At 38.4% G+C, this 17,174-nt stretch overlaps 1 protein-coding gene across 4 annotated transcripts in view; it reads left to right on the forward strand.

The window, feature by feature from the left end:
* PDE1A (phosphodiesterase 1A) overlaps window positions 1-17,174 on the forward strand; it is a 156,603-nt gene that overhangs the window by 109,946 nt on the left and 29,483 nt on the right. For all 4 annotated transcript variants that reach the window (XM_039322500.1, XM_039322499.1, XM_039322501.1 and 1 more), the window contains exons 3-8: window positions 7,110-7,292; window positions 8,431-8,497; window positions 12,139-12,255; window positions 13,725-13,865; window positions 14,065-14,165; window positions 17,008-17,133. In XM_039322500.1, coding sequence (XP_039178434.1) covers window positions 7,110-7,292; window positions 8,431-8,497; window positions 12,139-12,255; window positions 13,725-13,865; window positions 14,065-14,165; window positions 17,008-17,133 — 735 coding nt within the window. The remainder of the gene's footprint in view (window positions 1-7,109; window positions 7,293-8,430; window positions 8,498-12,138; window positions 12,256-13,724; window positions 13,866-14,064; window positions 14,166-17,007; window positions 17,134-17,174) is intronic.

Genomic DNA, 17,174 nt, shown 5'->3' on the forward strand with positions numbered 1-17,174 from the left:
TTTTCCTTGACTGTGTTGTTCAAGTCTGTATTTTCCATGCAGTGCTACATGAGCCACAGGTGTTGTGCAGACACATTAGAGATGGGATGCAACTCTCTTCCCCAAATCAGGAAGGGAACCAAGAGAAAGGGATGAAGAGCAGAGCCACTCACCTCCAGCTGAATGCTCTGCGGCTAAGAAACTAAACGTCTCAACAGAAGAAGCAGCAATGGAAAGGCTTAGGAATCAAAATAAAATAACATTTGTTGCTTTTTTTTTCTTCCATTACTTGAATGGGAGGTTTGGTTTAGTTTAGTTTAGTTTAGTTTAGTTTAGTTTAGTTTAGTTTAGTTTAGTTTGGTTTGGTTTGGTTTGGTTTGGTTTGGTTTCGTTTGGTTTGGTTTAGTTTAGTTTGGTTTGGTTTCATAAACCACAATAAGCTCTGTTTAACACCAGTGATTCAGTGCCCTATAATAAACCAAATCAACAGCTTAAGCTTTTAGATAAAGCCCAGGTATTAACTGGCTATTTCTCAAAATGTTAGAATGACTAGTAGTTTCACCCAATGTTCAGAGTCATGCACCTTACCATTCCTCATCAATCTTACCATTTCTTTTCTGACAAAGGATGAACCTGGAATCTACTTTTTAAAAGATGGAGGAAAGGGGATGCAGGGCAGGAACATAGCCTAACTGCTGGAGCCTACAACAGGTTCCTTCAGTAGTGATCTGTAAGACTCGGTTTTAATTTCTTGAGGGATTGGAATAACACTACAGGGCCAAGTAGGTCTGTAAGAGTGCACTTTACCCAGGATTCCCTCAAACATGGAACTGGTTCTCAAATGGGAAATGATAACAGTGCTGCTATCCCCCCTGCAGAAAACTCTTCAATCTAAATTACACATGGAGCTTATTTCCTTGGAAATGAGAGCCGTAGACTTTCCCCAAGGGCTGAGATGTGGTTAAGCAGTACTTGGAATGTCACTGTCTAAGTCAGGGATGTCAAACTGCCAGCCCATGGGCCGGATGCATCATGCCGAAACTGCGCCCACCCCATTGCCGGCACTGGAAAAAAAGTTGTGATATGTCGAGACATGTCACATGACGTTACGAGTTTGACAACCCTAGTCTAAGTATATTGAAAGTCTATTACATAGATGACAATTAAGTTCTTTGACCAGTCTGGACCCCATTATGCATTTCTGAAATATATTTCCCACTTGTGCATAAAGTAACAAATAGCTTTTAGTAGAAATTTAGTAGAAAATCAATAATCCTTGATTATATTTTTCTTTTTGCTCAAATTTAGGAGGAAATGGAATAATGAAGAGCATTTAAATTAAAATAGTTCCAAAATTCAACTTAGTCTTCCTGGCTACTTCCATTAGCTCACTCATGGGCTTTCCTAAGGCTCCTTCCAATCTTTGCAGCTTTCTTCGGATATCAGGGGCGCTTTGTGAGATAAAAGCCATGGCAAGCATTCTAGCATTGTCAGATTCTGTTGGGTCAATAGGGGTGTACATTTGATAGGCTTCAAGCAGTCGAGCATAAAATGCTTCTGGACTTTCTGTGGCTTCCTGCACCACCAAAGAGGGTTTAGACATATTAACAGCTGGCTTCCCTGCTGCACGGACTGCTTGCACTGCTAATTGCTGATAAGCCTGTAACTCTTTGAGGTCACGATATGGATTCCATTTAGGGTCTTTAGAAGGGAACTTCTCTTCGACATAGTCTTCGATAGTGTAGAGTGTAGGCAAATCAGGCTTCACAATTTTTGCCACTGCTATTCTAATCTTTTCCCTTTCCTCCGGATTGAACAATGTTCCCATAAGCTGTTGCATATCCATCCAATTGGGGTTGTGGGTGTCTACAATAGTTTTAATTAAGTCTGCAATTTCGGTGGGCTTTTCACTAAACGGCCCATAGTGAAATTTCCAGTTAAGAAGGTCCGAAGTTGTGAAGGGCACATGTTGAAATAGAGGGGCAGTTGCTGTATCTGTAGGATCATCTTTATTAACAACCAACTGATCCACTTGTCTGAGGGGAGCGTTCAAAGAGACTAGCTCTGTCCTTGCCCTGGTCCTTTCAGCTACTGGCTCCTCTTCCTCCCTGTCCTCACTTGGCTCTTCCTTCTCCTCTGTCCCCGAGCTCCCCTCTGTTGCTTGGAGCGAGGGTCCTTCCTGGGCTCCTTGATCCTGGACTTCTGCTTGGGCTGGTGATCGTCCCTGACCTTTCCTTTCCCCAAGTTGGAAGCCTTTTAGCATTGGGGATAACATGTCTAGACGCCACATGGATCCCACTGCTGACGATGATGTCCCTGGGGTTCCTCTCAACCCATGTGGAGGGATGTACGGTGGTGGATGTGGCAGTTCTTCTGGACAACTTGGTAGAACTGGAATGGGCTTTCTAGGCTTTGGAACTGGCAGGGTGCGTGATACCAGAAGCTTACACTGCTCTTTGTTACACTTTTGAATCCGGGGGGGAGGTCTTTGCAACAAGCCAAGCCACACATCTATATAGGGTGCCTGGTCTGGGTGCCCTAATGTAGGATTGAACACTAGCTGGTGTACCTGTTGTGCAATGTATGGATCTAGTGTCCCTGTATTTGGCCAGCCTACGTTAAAGCTGGGCCAATCTATCTCACAGAAATTCCTCAACTTATGCCTGCTCCACTTAATGCCATAATCCTGTGTCTCATAAGCAGACTTAAAATGCTGTAGCATACACCCCAAAGGAGTAAGGGGTACACTTGCACCACCTCCCATGAGCCTCCCAGGGCACCAGACAAGACAAATGAGGAAAAGGGATGAGAGGAAGGTAAGGGGTCCTTCCACTCGGGATAACACTGAGGGTTTCACTTATACGCGCTAGACCCAGGGCGCCGGAAACTCAACGGTCACCGATGGGAAATTCGAACGCCATTCACTCACAACAAACACTCAAGACAATTCCTCCCACCTTATCCTAAAGAGAGGGTGATCAGTCCTCTCCTCCGTCCCTGCTTACAGGGAGGGATTCCTTATTTCCCTCAATACTTGCCTGCAGGCGAATCCTCTGTCCTGAAGCCGGCTGGAAAGATGCCTGGTCTCCTCACCCTTCACCAGTGGTTCTTGGAGTGGCCAACCGCCGATGTCAGAGCCCTGTGACACAGGGAAGTCCCTCGGAAGAAAAGGTCCGATGGCGCCTGGGATGTTCCCTCCTCACTGCAGGCTCCTGATGTCGGGGTGGGTCCTCCAGAGAGCCCCAAGGCTCCTTGCCGTCCTGCCGCGGTCGCCAGATAATTGTAGTGGAAACCCCAATACTTACATCAGAAGACAAGACCACGAAGGGTTGGAGAAAACAGGTTTTTATTCGTGCACGATGGCTCAGAGTATTAGCATGACAAATTCTGAGCCCTGAGCTATTCTCAGGGGTTAATTCTTATAGTATTCACCACCCACGCCTTAGCCACAGGGTGGTCCTTATCTACCTTTAACACACTTAAACAGAGAAGTTTATATCTTGCAGCTACACGAGTAAAAAGGAGAAGTTTGCCCAAACGGTTGCCTTACCACACCTCTCTTCCCGGGTGTTATCTTACAACATCTGTGACTTTTAGTTGACACTGACACTTCTTGTAAAATGGTTTCTACATAGCATTAACACATCTCTATAATTATGACACACACAGGTTATATGATTTTAGTTACATTGCACAGCCAAACTTAATATCATCTATTAACTATTATTATTATTAGCAACAAGCATTGTTATTGAACTTACTGCCCACCTCATAACCAACTTTGTGTTTTACTGTTAAATCAAAAATTATATTTTTTTCCTTGTTCTTTGTAGGCTAAATTTATTATGGACATCAGAGAGTAACTCAGTGTAGTCCTGGCTCAAGTGTGGGCTGGTGATAAGATGAAGGCAATATTATGAGGACATTGTTTGGCCTTTGTTTTATGGTCAAGTGAGGAGAAGCACCAAATATCTCATTATATGTATTAATGAGGGCAATCTTGTTATCTCCTGTTTATACAGTAGCAATTCTTCCACCTTGCTCAGAAAAGGAAGCAGTCAGATCTATTTAGTAAATAGTTATTGATTATGAATTTTCTCATTTTAAATAGCTGAAGTAAATAGCTATTAGAATAAATTCATCAGCACAGTGGGAAAAAGTTGCAATGAATGGAGTGAGGTTATAATATACACAAAGGTGAAAGATTCAACATGACCCACAATGGAGGGATGGATGTTGGAGATGATGGAACTTGCTGAGATGGCCAAATTGACAGCTTTGATTAATAAAATGACATTATCTAATTTTAATGCTGACTGGAAATCCCTTGTAGACTTTTTTATGTGAAACAGAAAAAAAAGAAACTATGATATATGACTTTCATGATTAGATATAGAAAAATATAAGACACACTGTCACCACAAGGTAAAAATTTATATTTAAAGAAAATCAGAAGCTACTTCTTTATAACTTTTTTCTCTACTTTTGGCTTTTTCTTCTATTTTTTTTTCTTTTTTTCTTCTTTATTCTAAATATTAGCTTTGGTTAGCTTTTATCTTTAAAAAAGATAATAAAGTTGTATTTTTAAAAAAGAATAAATTAACAGCCATTTTAATTCCTTCTTTTTTATTCTTGGCTAACAAGTGATAGGAAGATTTTGTAGGAAATAGTGTTTTGATAGTTAATACTTTAACATAAGCCTACTATTACTTTTTTTTAAAAATGCTGAGTATTAGATAACATTTTGGTAACTCCAAAGTAACATTAATGCATGCAATCTCATTAGCCTTCTTACTATTCTGAGGTAACCCTGATCCCAGAAAATTGAGGGAAAAAAATCTGATGTTGCAAGTTAAAGTGGGAAGATTACAAGTTAGACAGGAATGGAGTAGAATGAAGTGGAGAGAGGAGAGACAAAGTAGAACCAATTAATGCTCCTTTAGAAAAATTTAGGTTATGTCCTATGAGGGAGATTTTTTGCCAGCCAAGAAGAATATACCTATTAGGAACATCTATATCTGCTCAGTGGATGATGAAAATCAATGCCATTTCAATGAAAGAAGCATATGCCCTAATAAGATAACACAAAGCCATATCTATTGAGTTTCTGGTAAGTTGGAGTCCTTTAATTTCTCCTTATAATATAGTGTTTCTTTAAGGGGATTTTTGCACCAATTCCAAAGGAGGCCAAAGCAATTTATAATCATTTCTTTTTGTTTGTACTTGTAGTAAATATTAATGTTCCTGCATATACTGAACCATTTTCTTTTACTTTATTTAATTTTTTTCTAATGGATTTCATCGTCTCCGCAGGCTTCCTCATATGAAGCTTCATATATGGATATTGATTTCTTTAACAAACTGAGTAAATGTTAACTTTTTTGAATGTTTGTACCCGGGATGAAAAAACACTGTCACATTGGTTGAGAGCTCATTTTTCTTCCGGGAAATAATCTATAAAGCCATTATAATAACATGTATAAGAATCCTGATTGGAGCCCCTGATGATATGTATGGAGGTCTGGGAATATGGATATATAATAATTTAATATACAAGCAATGGGAAATGTTTGCTCTCTGAAGTAGAGCAACAGTAGGAGCACACACACTGATCCTTCAACCATCATCATGCCTTTGGAAGGTGCCTGCCTTCCAAAGTAAATCCAATTATTTTGGCCCCTGAAGTAGAAAATCTCACAATATTTCTCTTCGCCCCTTGCTGTAAAAACCTAAGAAATAAAAGAATAAATAATTTGCTTCCCTTTCATGATGTTCCTATTCTGTTGCCTAAATCCCTACCTCACTCTTTCCATTAAACAATATTCTGGTTACTCTTACACAGTGGTTTGTGTTAGTTTTTACTATGCTTATTAAAAACTCAATAAAATTATTTTTTTAAAAAGGAAATACATGGGAGATACAAGCAGCATGATAGGCAGAAGTTCTTAAGACTATCTGTTTGATTTACTGAGAAACTTCATACAGTTTAAACACAAATATGGCTATTGGCCAAACAAATTTTTTGTGAAGGTTATCATATCATTTTTTTTCTTGCAACCATGTAAAGCAAGATATAACATTTAGTTCCTAATAAGTAGAGCTATTTCAGTCTTGATCAGAAGCTGAACAATAATCCATGTAGCTTTTATATCAAAGTTTTGGGTTAATTCCTAGTAATGAAAAACCCCGTTCTTAAACATGGAGTCAAGTTAGGCAAGGAGAGATGTACCGATTAATAAAGATCTGCTCTTGATATTTGGCAATTTAACTTCAAAGATTTCTGCTCGCAATCTTTTTCAAAATTGCAAGCGAAGTTGTGGGTCATACTGATAACTGACTTTATAACAATCAAGTATCTCTGACAGTGTTTCTCACATAAAATAAAAAATATCTATTCTATTACTGTACTTCAAAAAGGACTTTGTATTACTCTGCTGCGATATTTTAGACAATTGTAATAATTTTCATGAAGGAATAGATGGGCCATTAACAAAGGAAAAATTATAAATCAGTCCTGAGAAAATTGAAAGTACAGGAAAGAACACAAAATAACCTGAATTAATTCTGTTTTGGCATAAGATATAGTAGAGAGAGTTTCTGGCAGACTTTCAGGATTCTGTTATTGTACCTTACAACAACAAAATACAATTTCTATAATCTTTGTGGTGTCTGTTTCCTAATTCTTAAAGGGTTAATATGTACCAAACTTCAGATGTAGATTTGTACTCATACATGCTGACTCATTTTGGGAGAAAGAGAGAGAAAGTACAGTAGGCTTTGGCTCTGTCACCATTTTGCTTCCGGCTCTGTTTCAAATTTCAGCTTCTATTTTGCACTTATCTTTAGTTTATGGCCTTGGAGTTTCTAGTAAAAAAGCAAAGTATCAAAGTACATAGCTCTCCAAGCTTGAAGTGTTCATTCCTGAAACAGGCAGTATAAAGGCAGATAAATCCTTGATGTCAGTTGATATAAAGAAGCATTCTATCAAATAGAGAAATGATGATCTGCACTGTTGTACAGTCACATGGAAGGAAAGTTACTATGTAAATGCTGAGACATAATTCCAATTACTTAAGAGCTTTGGATGTTTGGTACTTATTTTGTGCTGTTTTCTACATACGCATTTACAGGAGGTTGTTGGATACCGAGGATGAACTATCAGATATCCAATCAGATTCTGTCCCACTGGAAGTACGAGATTGGTTAGCATCTACCTTCACGAGGAAAATGGGAATGACAAAAAGGAGACCGGAGGAGAAACCAAAATTTCGAAGCATCGTGCATGCTGTACAAGCTGGGATCTTTGTGGAAAGGTGTGCCTTGTTCCTTTATTAATTATATGACCGCAGGTGGATGTGTTACCAACATCATTGTCCTGATGAAGAGCCTGAAGAAGCAAGAAATAATTATTTTACTTTGCAGAACTTTAAACTTGGTCTTCTTTTTCAAAACTGGTATTAAACAGTTAACCCACAGGATGCTAGCAGTCCTCAAATCTGAAAAAAGTCTGGGCTCAGATATCACACCTGGGGTGTTTCGATATCAAAATTAAAACTAAGCATATGAATATTTAACTATAAATATCTTTGTGCAAGTGTTGTTGAGCAGAGACAGTTTTGTGTAGTGGTTAAGGCATCAAACTAGAAACCAGTAGACTGTGAATTTTGTGCCTGAAGCACAAAGTCAGCTGAGTGATCTTGGACCAGTTACTCTCTCTCTCAGCCCAAGGAAAGAGACAATGGCAAACCACTTTGGAAACCTTACTAAGGTATCTGAAGGACTATCAACACTCACTTGAAGGCACCAAAAAAAGTCTTGTTGAACTTAGTGAGGAATATTTTATAAAACTGCACTTTGTCTGTAATTGTCTTCAGACTCACGGGCATGTGCCATTGATTGCATAAATATGTACTATAATTCTCTTATGTCATCTTTTCCATTCTTCACAATGAAGAGAATAGTATGAGTTTTAAATGCAGTAAGATATTAATGCTTGGTGTTTTCAGGGAGTAAGAGAACAGAAAAATAGTAAAAAAAAGTTTACTAAGCAAGCTGATATAATATAATACTATACTGATTCTGTTATTTATGGATTTGTTCACTCATTTGTTTAATCCTCATTATAACTAATGTTTGAAAGGTCTGCAATGCTTGTGTATATGAAAACAATGTAATGTTCTGCTTAAATTATCAGTATCATCCTTTAACAATAAGGTTTGATTGTAAGAGGATTAGCATTCATTCATTGGTATAAATACAGAATAGATCTGAGATGACTAACTGATTGACAGCAGGTTGAAAATCCATATATTTTGCTTTGAGGAAAACGGTCTTTCATGCAATCTTAAGAGTTCAATGCATATTACATCTGCTTTTATGACACTTAATAGGAACTGCTCCCAGAAAACTGTGAGGTTCTGTAATGCCTTATTTCATATTTCTTTCTTGTAGAATGTATCGAAGAACGTCTAGTATGGTTGGTTTGGCTTATCCAGCTGAAGTAATAGCATCCTTTAAGGTTAGTTCAGTTCAGCTGTTGTACAAAATACATTCAATCTCTCTCAATAAGTTTATTGGGAGAAATAGGAATCAGATTTTTTTTCCCTTCCTGTATAAATTGCAATGGAAAACAATGTTCAAGTTCTTAATCTAGTTTCATAAGAAAATAGTTATAACATTGGCATATCTATATTTACTTTGGTCTTGCTGTAAACACAGCTATTATTCTGCATATTTCTGAGGGCTATCTATCCATTTCATAATGGTTATAGTGAATTATTTGATTTCAGCTGATTCTAAATTGCTACAAATACAAACATGACTAACAGCCATCTCAGCAATGTGATTAATTCACATTAGATTTTCTTCAGTTATCATGTACCAGAATACCTGTTTGGACTATGAAAAGAAAGTAAAATGATTCTTGTTTGGATTATTCATATCAAATCAAAAACAAAGGTAATAAAATAAATCCAAATAAAATACTATTATAAGAAGTTACGTAGTTTCAAATCTAAATAACGGTGCTGCATAGCATACAAATGGTAGCACAAAATGGTCAACCAGAGGGTTTTTTCAAGGCCTTGTCTTTAAAAAAAAAAGTAGTATTAAATAGAAATCACATTCGCTATCTGGAAATTTCTTTAAGACAGGATATATAAAGGTCTGTATAGAATCCTTGTATAGGGAATACCATATGGCTTAGACTTTTTATTAAACCACAACCATATGGATATAACCAAAGACTGATACGAGAGCCAGTTTGCTATGTTGGTTAAGGTACCAGACTAGAAACCAGGACACTGTGAGTTCTAGTTTCACCTATCTTAGTCATGAAAGCCAGTAGAGTGACTTTCAGCCAGTCACTCTCTTTCTGTTCAGCTCACCTCACAATGTTGCTGCTGTGGTGAAAATAGGAGGATGAAGGCATATTAGGTATGTTTATCATTATTCAAATAATAATAATAAAGGCAGGATAAAAATCTAATCAATAAAATAACAGTATCCTTGAAACATCCAAAAAGGACTGCTGGGGGCAAAGAATCCAACCTGACTAATGTGAAGGCCTTAATGAAATTTCAGAATTGGAATAGAGATAAATAGAAGGCTGGAGTGAGCCTTTTTGGATGCAAATAATAAATATTGGGATGTGACACATTACTTCAGCTTATTTGGAGATCTGTCTTCCAAATTTCATTGCTTAAGGTGGTTCTAGCATTATCAAAACTTAACAAGCACAGATTTTCCATGGAGAAGCCCAGCAATTGAATTTTAGCAAAGGGCTTTTTAAAGCCATGATGATGTAAAACAATCTCTAAATATCAAAGATGGCTAAATCTATAGGAAGTAGAATTAACTTTAGACAGAAGGTAAGAAGAAGCCATTGTGCAGCATCCATCAAAATTATGCCTGTCTCTACACATAGGATGGCATTTTAAATACATTTTGGAATCATCGGTAGGTCTCTAATAAACTTACTTTGGATGGTTTCAATAATATTAAGCTTTGCAAAGCAGCCAATTTGGAAGCAATAAAGAAGCTGAGGGGCTATCTTAACTTGAAAGACCATGCAGACTGCAGGAACATCCATTATTTTGATGGATATTCCGGCAGCCAATTTACCTACTGAATGATAACATCTTACAATAGCTGTGGAAGTAAGCTGTGCAACACTTGTTAGATAAGAAAATTGAGCATGCCAGGATAAGGAAGCAAGAAATTGCATTCCAAAGTATTTATAAGAGTGCACTTGATCAACTGGAGTCCCATTTATTTTCCATTAATGACTTTCATGACAATGCTTGGCAAACACTAAGACTTTGGTTTTCTGATAATTTATTGAGAGTATTTGTTCTATGCAAAATAAAGCTAATGCCCGAAGTGCTTTTCTTATTCCCTCCTATGAAATAGACACAATAACAACAACATCGCCACACAGTAGCCTTGGCATTGCACAATCAGCCAGAGTGGATGAATGATGGGCTGAAACAGCAAGCATTTAAATTATTGGATTTAGATATAAATTGAAAGTAATGAAGCTAATACACAACTTTTTCTTACGTGTCTATATGTCCCCAAGGGATACCTCTAATTTTCAGGATTAATCAAAATATTTCTGTTTAACTACATATAGTATATGACAATTCCCAAAAAGACTGTGATTGCGGTGCTTTTTCTTTTTAATTGCAAGGTCATTTAGACATTATTACAATGACAAGGCTTTTCTGAATTTGAAAGCTATTGCTTTAAGTGCTCGTTACTGTTATGATTAACATTCTGGATCAGAATCCATTCGCAGAGATGGAGGCCTATTGTGTTTTCCACTGTTTCCTTCTCTGTTAACCAAACTTTTATCCAAGTGCATATAGCTTCTGCACCAAAAACATGGAGGGTTCTCAAATAGGCAAAAAAAAAACCCCACAGGCCCTGTGAATAGCGATGAAGTGCTCTTCTGTGAGAACTGCTGCACACAGGCTATACATGTGGTTCAACACTGAGAAGAAGCTGAAAAACAGCAAGGGAGCCAGCCTCCCACAGCAATATAGCTGATATCAGCATCACCTACTGCTAATCATCTTTACTTCCAGTGCTTTATATAGCTGAAACAGCATTGGCCATAAACAAGAGGGAGGTGCTATCTCCCTAGGAAAAAAAGGCTAGGCAGGGAAGGAAAATGTTTTATTGCAGGTCCTACGTAGAGGGAAGGCAGGATCTTTTCTTCCGTGAAGCAAAAAAACTTAGTGAAGAATATCAAATAGAATATGGGTAATCCTTGACTTTGGACCACAATTTGGCCCAAAATTTCTGATGTTAAGCGAGACAGTTGTTAAGTGAGTTTTGCCCCATTTTATGACCTTTCTTGATACAGTTGTTAAGTGAATCACTGCAGTTGTTAAGATAGTAACATGGTTGTTAAGTGAAACTGGCTTCCCCATGGACTTGGCTTATCAGAAGGTCACAAAAGGGGATCATATAGCCTAGGACAGGGGTCTCCAACCCCCAGTCAATGGACCAGTACCAGGCCACAGCATGCCAGCAACCGGTCCACACAAACAAGCAAAGCCCCATTCGTGAGATGCAGGCAGCACACAAATCCACGCACTCTCCGGTTCGTGGAAAAACCTCTCTCCATGGAACCAGTCCCTGGTGCCCAAAAGGTTGGGGACCTCTGGCCTAGGACACCACAACCCTCATAAATATAAACCAGTTGCCAAGCGTCTGAATTTTGACCACATGATCCTGGGGATGTGGCAACAGTTGTAAGTGTGAAAAACAGTCACAAGTCACTTTTTTCAGTGATGTTGTAACTTGGAACAATCACTAAATGAATGGCGATAAGTCGGGGACCACACCTGTATAGTCAAGCTTAAGCATTTCTAGATTTTCAGCGGAAGACATTTTAATAGCCAGCGGAATGATCCTGCTGGTTCTGCTGAACGCAGAAAAAGCTTAGCTGTACTGAGATCATATCACCTAACTCTCTCTTGTGCATGTGTGCAATGCATTAAGATTAGATGGGTGATGTATAATGCTCAAAAAGCACTTCATATAATTTAATAATATTTAAGCAAATTATAAAAGTGCCTGAAATGTATTATATTGGGGGGGGAGGAAGATCTGAAAATCCATAAACATCTTTCCCTTTCCTTATTTCTTTAGGATGTTGACAAATGGTCATTTGATGTATTTTCCTTAAATGAAGCAAGTGGAGGCCACAGCCTGAAATTTATGATGTATGAATTGTTTACCAGATATGATTTATTGAGCCGTTTCAAGGTGAGAAGCTTTTCCCTACAAATACATATTTAAAAGACAAAGGCCCCCTGGTCTTTCTTACTTCCCGAGTAGCCTTGGTAAGTGGACATTCTCCACCAGTCCTCCCCCTGCCTTGCTCATATGCCTCTTTAGCAAATTCGAAGGCACATAGCAACCAGTAAGAGAAAAGGAAGTCCATAATAGCAGTAGTGCGCCTTTGCAATAAATTCTCAAATGTGGAGATAGTTTAATATGCATTCCATTGGATTGCTTGCAATAGGCAGAATAATTTCTGAAACGATCAAATAGCGCAGAAAGAATGGCGAACCTGCTCCATCCGTGTTATGCTTCTGGGGTGACCTGCTAGAGTGAACTTGGGGAGTGTAGTCTTGCTTATGAAACATGTATCATGCAAGTTCATCTGCCATGAGAACAAAGGAGCAGAATAGACACAAGTCGGCATCCAACATCTCCATGTGAGAGAAAGCTAATGAATAGATGAGTTCTAAGCATGTCATGAAACAGAACCTGTCAAAGAGCAGCATCTAAAAATATTGCAGGCACTGAGTCTTCTTTCAGATGCTAAAGCCCAATGATGGGTCAGTGCCTTGAATAGGAAGCAACAAATTAAAAGCAGAGGGTAGGAGACTGCACTTTCAAAAGCCAAAGGCCAAGACTTCAGACTGTAAAAATGAAGGGGGTCCCCTCTATAGTTAATTCAAGTTAAGTTCTATAGGCTTTATCTTAGACAACAACACAAGATCAGCTCCGTAGTGTCTCCTCCATTCTTGTCAGGAAGATTATTTTTGTTGTTTTTGAAAGCCCAGCTAAGAACTGTTTGGCACTCTATAATGATTGCATAAAATCAGGACTGGTTTATTTCTAGCTTGTTCCTTTCTGAAAGCTTGGGGAAAGATATGGTTCTTGGCCTGTTTGGTGTGCTTCAGGTTTAAGCAATGATATCGCTATGTTTATTTGTTGATGATACAAGAGAAACATGACTTTTGGTATAATTTGGCTATTAGAGGAAGAAGAAAGGGACTACCTTTGCATCCAGGTGACCAAACCAATCACCACAGTTCTTGTCTTCTTTGTCAGGAGACAAAGATAGAGATAATGTGAGAAAAAGATAATGAGGTGACTCACTTCAGTTTAGCATAAATGAGTGATAGAACTTAGCCATTTGGAACTGGAAGCATTCAGATTCCTGTGTTACTGTATATCAGGGAACATGCAAAAAGTTGACTTCAGATAATTCATTTACTTTTCTTCTTTTTCTGGTGACATTTGGAGGCTGGAATGGCAAAAGTGATTATGCATGAAATCATGGAGACTTTTATACCTGCATACCTTGTAGACATGTTGATCTTGGAGATTTTCCTCCTCCTCCTCCTCCTCCTCCTCCTCCTCCTCCTCCTCCTCCTCCTCCTCCTTCTCCTCCTCCTCCTCCTCCTCCTTCATTTTGGGGTTTTGGTATTTGACTCTTTCAGATTCCTGTTCCAAGTCTTATTTCATTTGGAGAAGCTTTGGAAATTGGCTACAGCAAGTATAGAAATCCTTACCACAACTTGATCCATGCAGCTGATGTTACCCACACTGTACATTGCATCATGCTTCTCACTGGGATCATGGTAAGGGCAAAAGCTACAGTGCTGGGGTTGCTTTCTCTGAAGATTGTTAAGAATCTGATAAATAACTTGTGTAAGAGTAAGTTGTAATTTTCTTCATGTTCTCTTGAGGAAACTCAGGATTATGTGAAATGTTGAATCTTAGTTGGCAGAGATGAACTATTTGTATTACAATGATGGGGTTTTGTTTTTTCTTGATTAGCACTGGCTAACTGAACTGGAAATATTAGCCATGATTTTTGCAGCTGCAGTTCATGACTATGAGCATACTGGGACTACAAACAATTTCCACATTCAGACCAGGTAAGCATGATCCTTCTTACAACCAAATTCTGATCTGGGAGCAGTCTCCAAAACGTCAGATTTAGAGAAGATTTGCAGATGATGCATATTTACACTAATAATGCCAACAGCCCACTGCACAAGATTCTATTACAATCGTTGCTGAGTTTTAAGAAGACAAAAGGAATACTGAGTGAAAGCAAGAAGAGAAAAGAGACAAAGTAAATTGAGGGAATTAATTACTGAGACAAAGTAAATTGAGAGAATTAGTTATTAGGTACTTCAGCTTTGCACAGTGCACAAAGAGAACAATTCTGGGTTTCTGAATGGAGTTGCCTATCTCACTTAAGAATGGCTTCCCATATTTAGAGACTCATATTTTTTTCACATAGTTAGATTCCACCATCTTTCCCAGGGCCCACGCAGCACTCCTTAACATAGGCTAGGCCAGGGGTAGGCAACCTTGGCTCTTTTATGACTCGTGGACTTCAACTCCCAGAATTCCTGAGCCAGCCATTCCATGCTGGCTCAGGAATTCTGGGAGTTGAAGTCCACAAGTCATAAAAGAGCCAAGGTTGCCTACCAGTGGGCTAGGCCAAGAGAATGTGACTACAGGTAGTCCTCAGCTTATGACCATAACTGAGCCCAAAATTTCTGTTATTAAGTGACACATTTTTAAGTGAGTTTTGTCCCATTTTACAACCTTTTTTGCCACGGTTCTTAAGTGAACCACTGCAGTTGATAAGCTAGTAACCTGGTTGTTAAGTGAATCTGGCTTCTCCATTGACTTTGCTTGTCAGAAGGTCACAAAAGGGGATCATCACATGACCTTGGGATACAGTATGAACCAGTTGCAAAGCATCTGAATTTTGATCACATAATCATGGGGATGCTTCAAAGGCTGTAACCATGAAAAATGGTCATGAGTTACTTTTTTCACTGCTGTTGTAACTTTGAATGGTCACTAAGTGAACTGTTGTAAGTTCAAGGACTACCTGTAATCCAGAGACTCACTATAACAGGGGTCTTCAAACTTGGCCCTTTTATGACTTGTGGATTCGACTCCCAGAATTCCTCAGCCAAGCACGCTGGCTGAGAAATTCTGGGAATCGAAGTCCATAAGTCATAAAAGGACCAAGTTTGAAGACCCCTGCACTATAAGCTTCAAGGGTGAGCAGGGATTTAAACCCAGATCTTGCTGATTAAAGTTCATCAGTAGACCTTTTTCTATCAGGGTGAGACAGAATGTAGTCAGAGTGACTCCCTCCTGTGCTTTCTCAGTTCCTATTATTTCAAGTAATTTGTTTAATAGAAAGAAAGAGGGATTCTCAGATTTATATGTAATGAATACTTCATTGGGGTGGGTGGGGTAGGATATTGATAATGCTATGGCTTTTTATAAAAAACTGGATGCAATATTCCAAGTGTGGCTTTATCAAGGCATTATAAAGTTAGCTATTAACAAAATAAACTATTGGCTAAACTGGTTTGGGCTGGGATTCATTGGGATTTAACATCCGAGATATTACTGGTTTCCTACACTTTTTTTTATACAGTTATCAGAACATAAGATTGGTTCTCATTTGTAAAGAAATTGACGTTCCGTTGCACTAAAGACCTATTAACTTTGTCATGGGATCTGATAGTTCTACTACTATGTATCATGTAAGAGTCTTTCTGTCTGTACAGTCATTGCCTGCCTCTCCTAGAGAGAGGACTGAATTTTTCCCATCCATCACATTGCCCTGCCATTTTTCTCTTTAGTGTTAACCACACACATTAGTCAGGGAATTAAACCAATCTGTTTTTCTAGTATCGTATCTGCTTTCCAGGCAAAATCTCAATGAAAATTTTACTTCCCCTGGAGTAATTCAAAGCTCAAGCCCTTTTCTACTTGGATCTAAAATGAAAGCAGAAAAACTCTCTTTCCATTCAGAGTTCCATGGCAAAGATACATCAGAGTACTCTGCAAGTTTCTGACTGCTCTGATATTTCCCATGTTTCTAAGTCCTGATTCTCAGGGCTGGAGAGACAGAACCTCTGAATCTGCATCATTTTGGACAAAATTAAGGAGTGGTAATTTTGAGTGCTCTTGTGACTATTTAGTGTTCTTTACATATAAAATATGTAAAGCTAAACAAGAATCAGAAAAACAGAAAGGGACAGAGAGAAGGAGCAGATATGACAGAATCATCACTAATTGGCCAGGAAATAATGTACAAGGGAGAATTCTATTACTCATTTGAAGGAATAATAAAATCACTTATCATTTCTGTTTATTGCATGTTTGGACCATACCTCTACGTTTGCAAAGTATCTAATTTTTAACACTTCCGCTGCCTGTAATATTATGGACCTCTGCAAAGTAGATTCAATCTAATGTTCTTATTAGGGGATATGGTCCTATTCTCTGAGCTTGTTTGTTTTCTTGCAGACGTTTCATTACCCTAACTAGGTAACATCATCAGTGCTAAGTCACTAGCATTGATCACTAGCACTGATGATGTTACCTAGTTAGGGTAATGAAACGTCTGCAAGAAAACAAGCAAGCTCAGAGAGCACCAAGGAGCCCTCATTTCAAACCCTGAGCTACAAATATCCTCCTTCATTGATGGTCCTATTCCTATGTATTTGAATGAAAATGGAAGAAAGAAATAATACCATTTTGCCACCTACAATAATAGCTTCATTATAATGTAGAAGCCCTACAGGCACCAGAGTTTGTAGTCTCACATCCAGCTGGCAAAGTTTTCATTTGGTTTCATTTCAACCAACCATATCTCCACTTACTAAGAGAACAGATGGATAAAACCATAGTCAGGCTGTGAACTTTCTGGCTTATTAGTTTCCTCTCTGTATTTAGGTCAGATGTTGCCATTCTGTACAATGATCGCTCTGTTCTCGAAAACCACCATATTAGTGCTGCTTATAAGATTATGCAGGAAGAGGAAATGAATATTCTGGTGAATCTAACAAAAGATGAATGGAGGTAAGATTGATATCCTGATTAAGAACACCATTCATTCATCA

Source organism: Crotalus tigris, unplaced genomic scaffold (assembly GCF_016545835.1).
Source record: "Crotalus tigris isolate CLP2741 ecotype Arizona unplaced genomic scaffold, ASM1654583v1 scf7180000024116.2146003, whole genome shotgun sequence".
Lineage (NCBI taxonomy): Eukaryota > Metazoa > Chordata > Lepidosauria > Squamata > Viperidae > Crotalus > Crotalus tigris.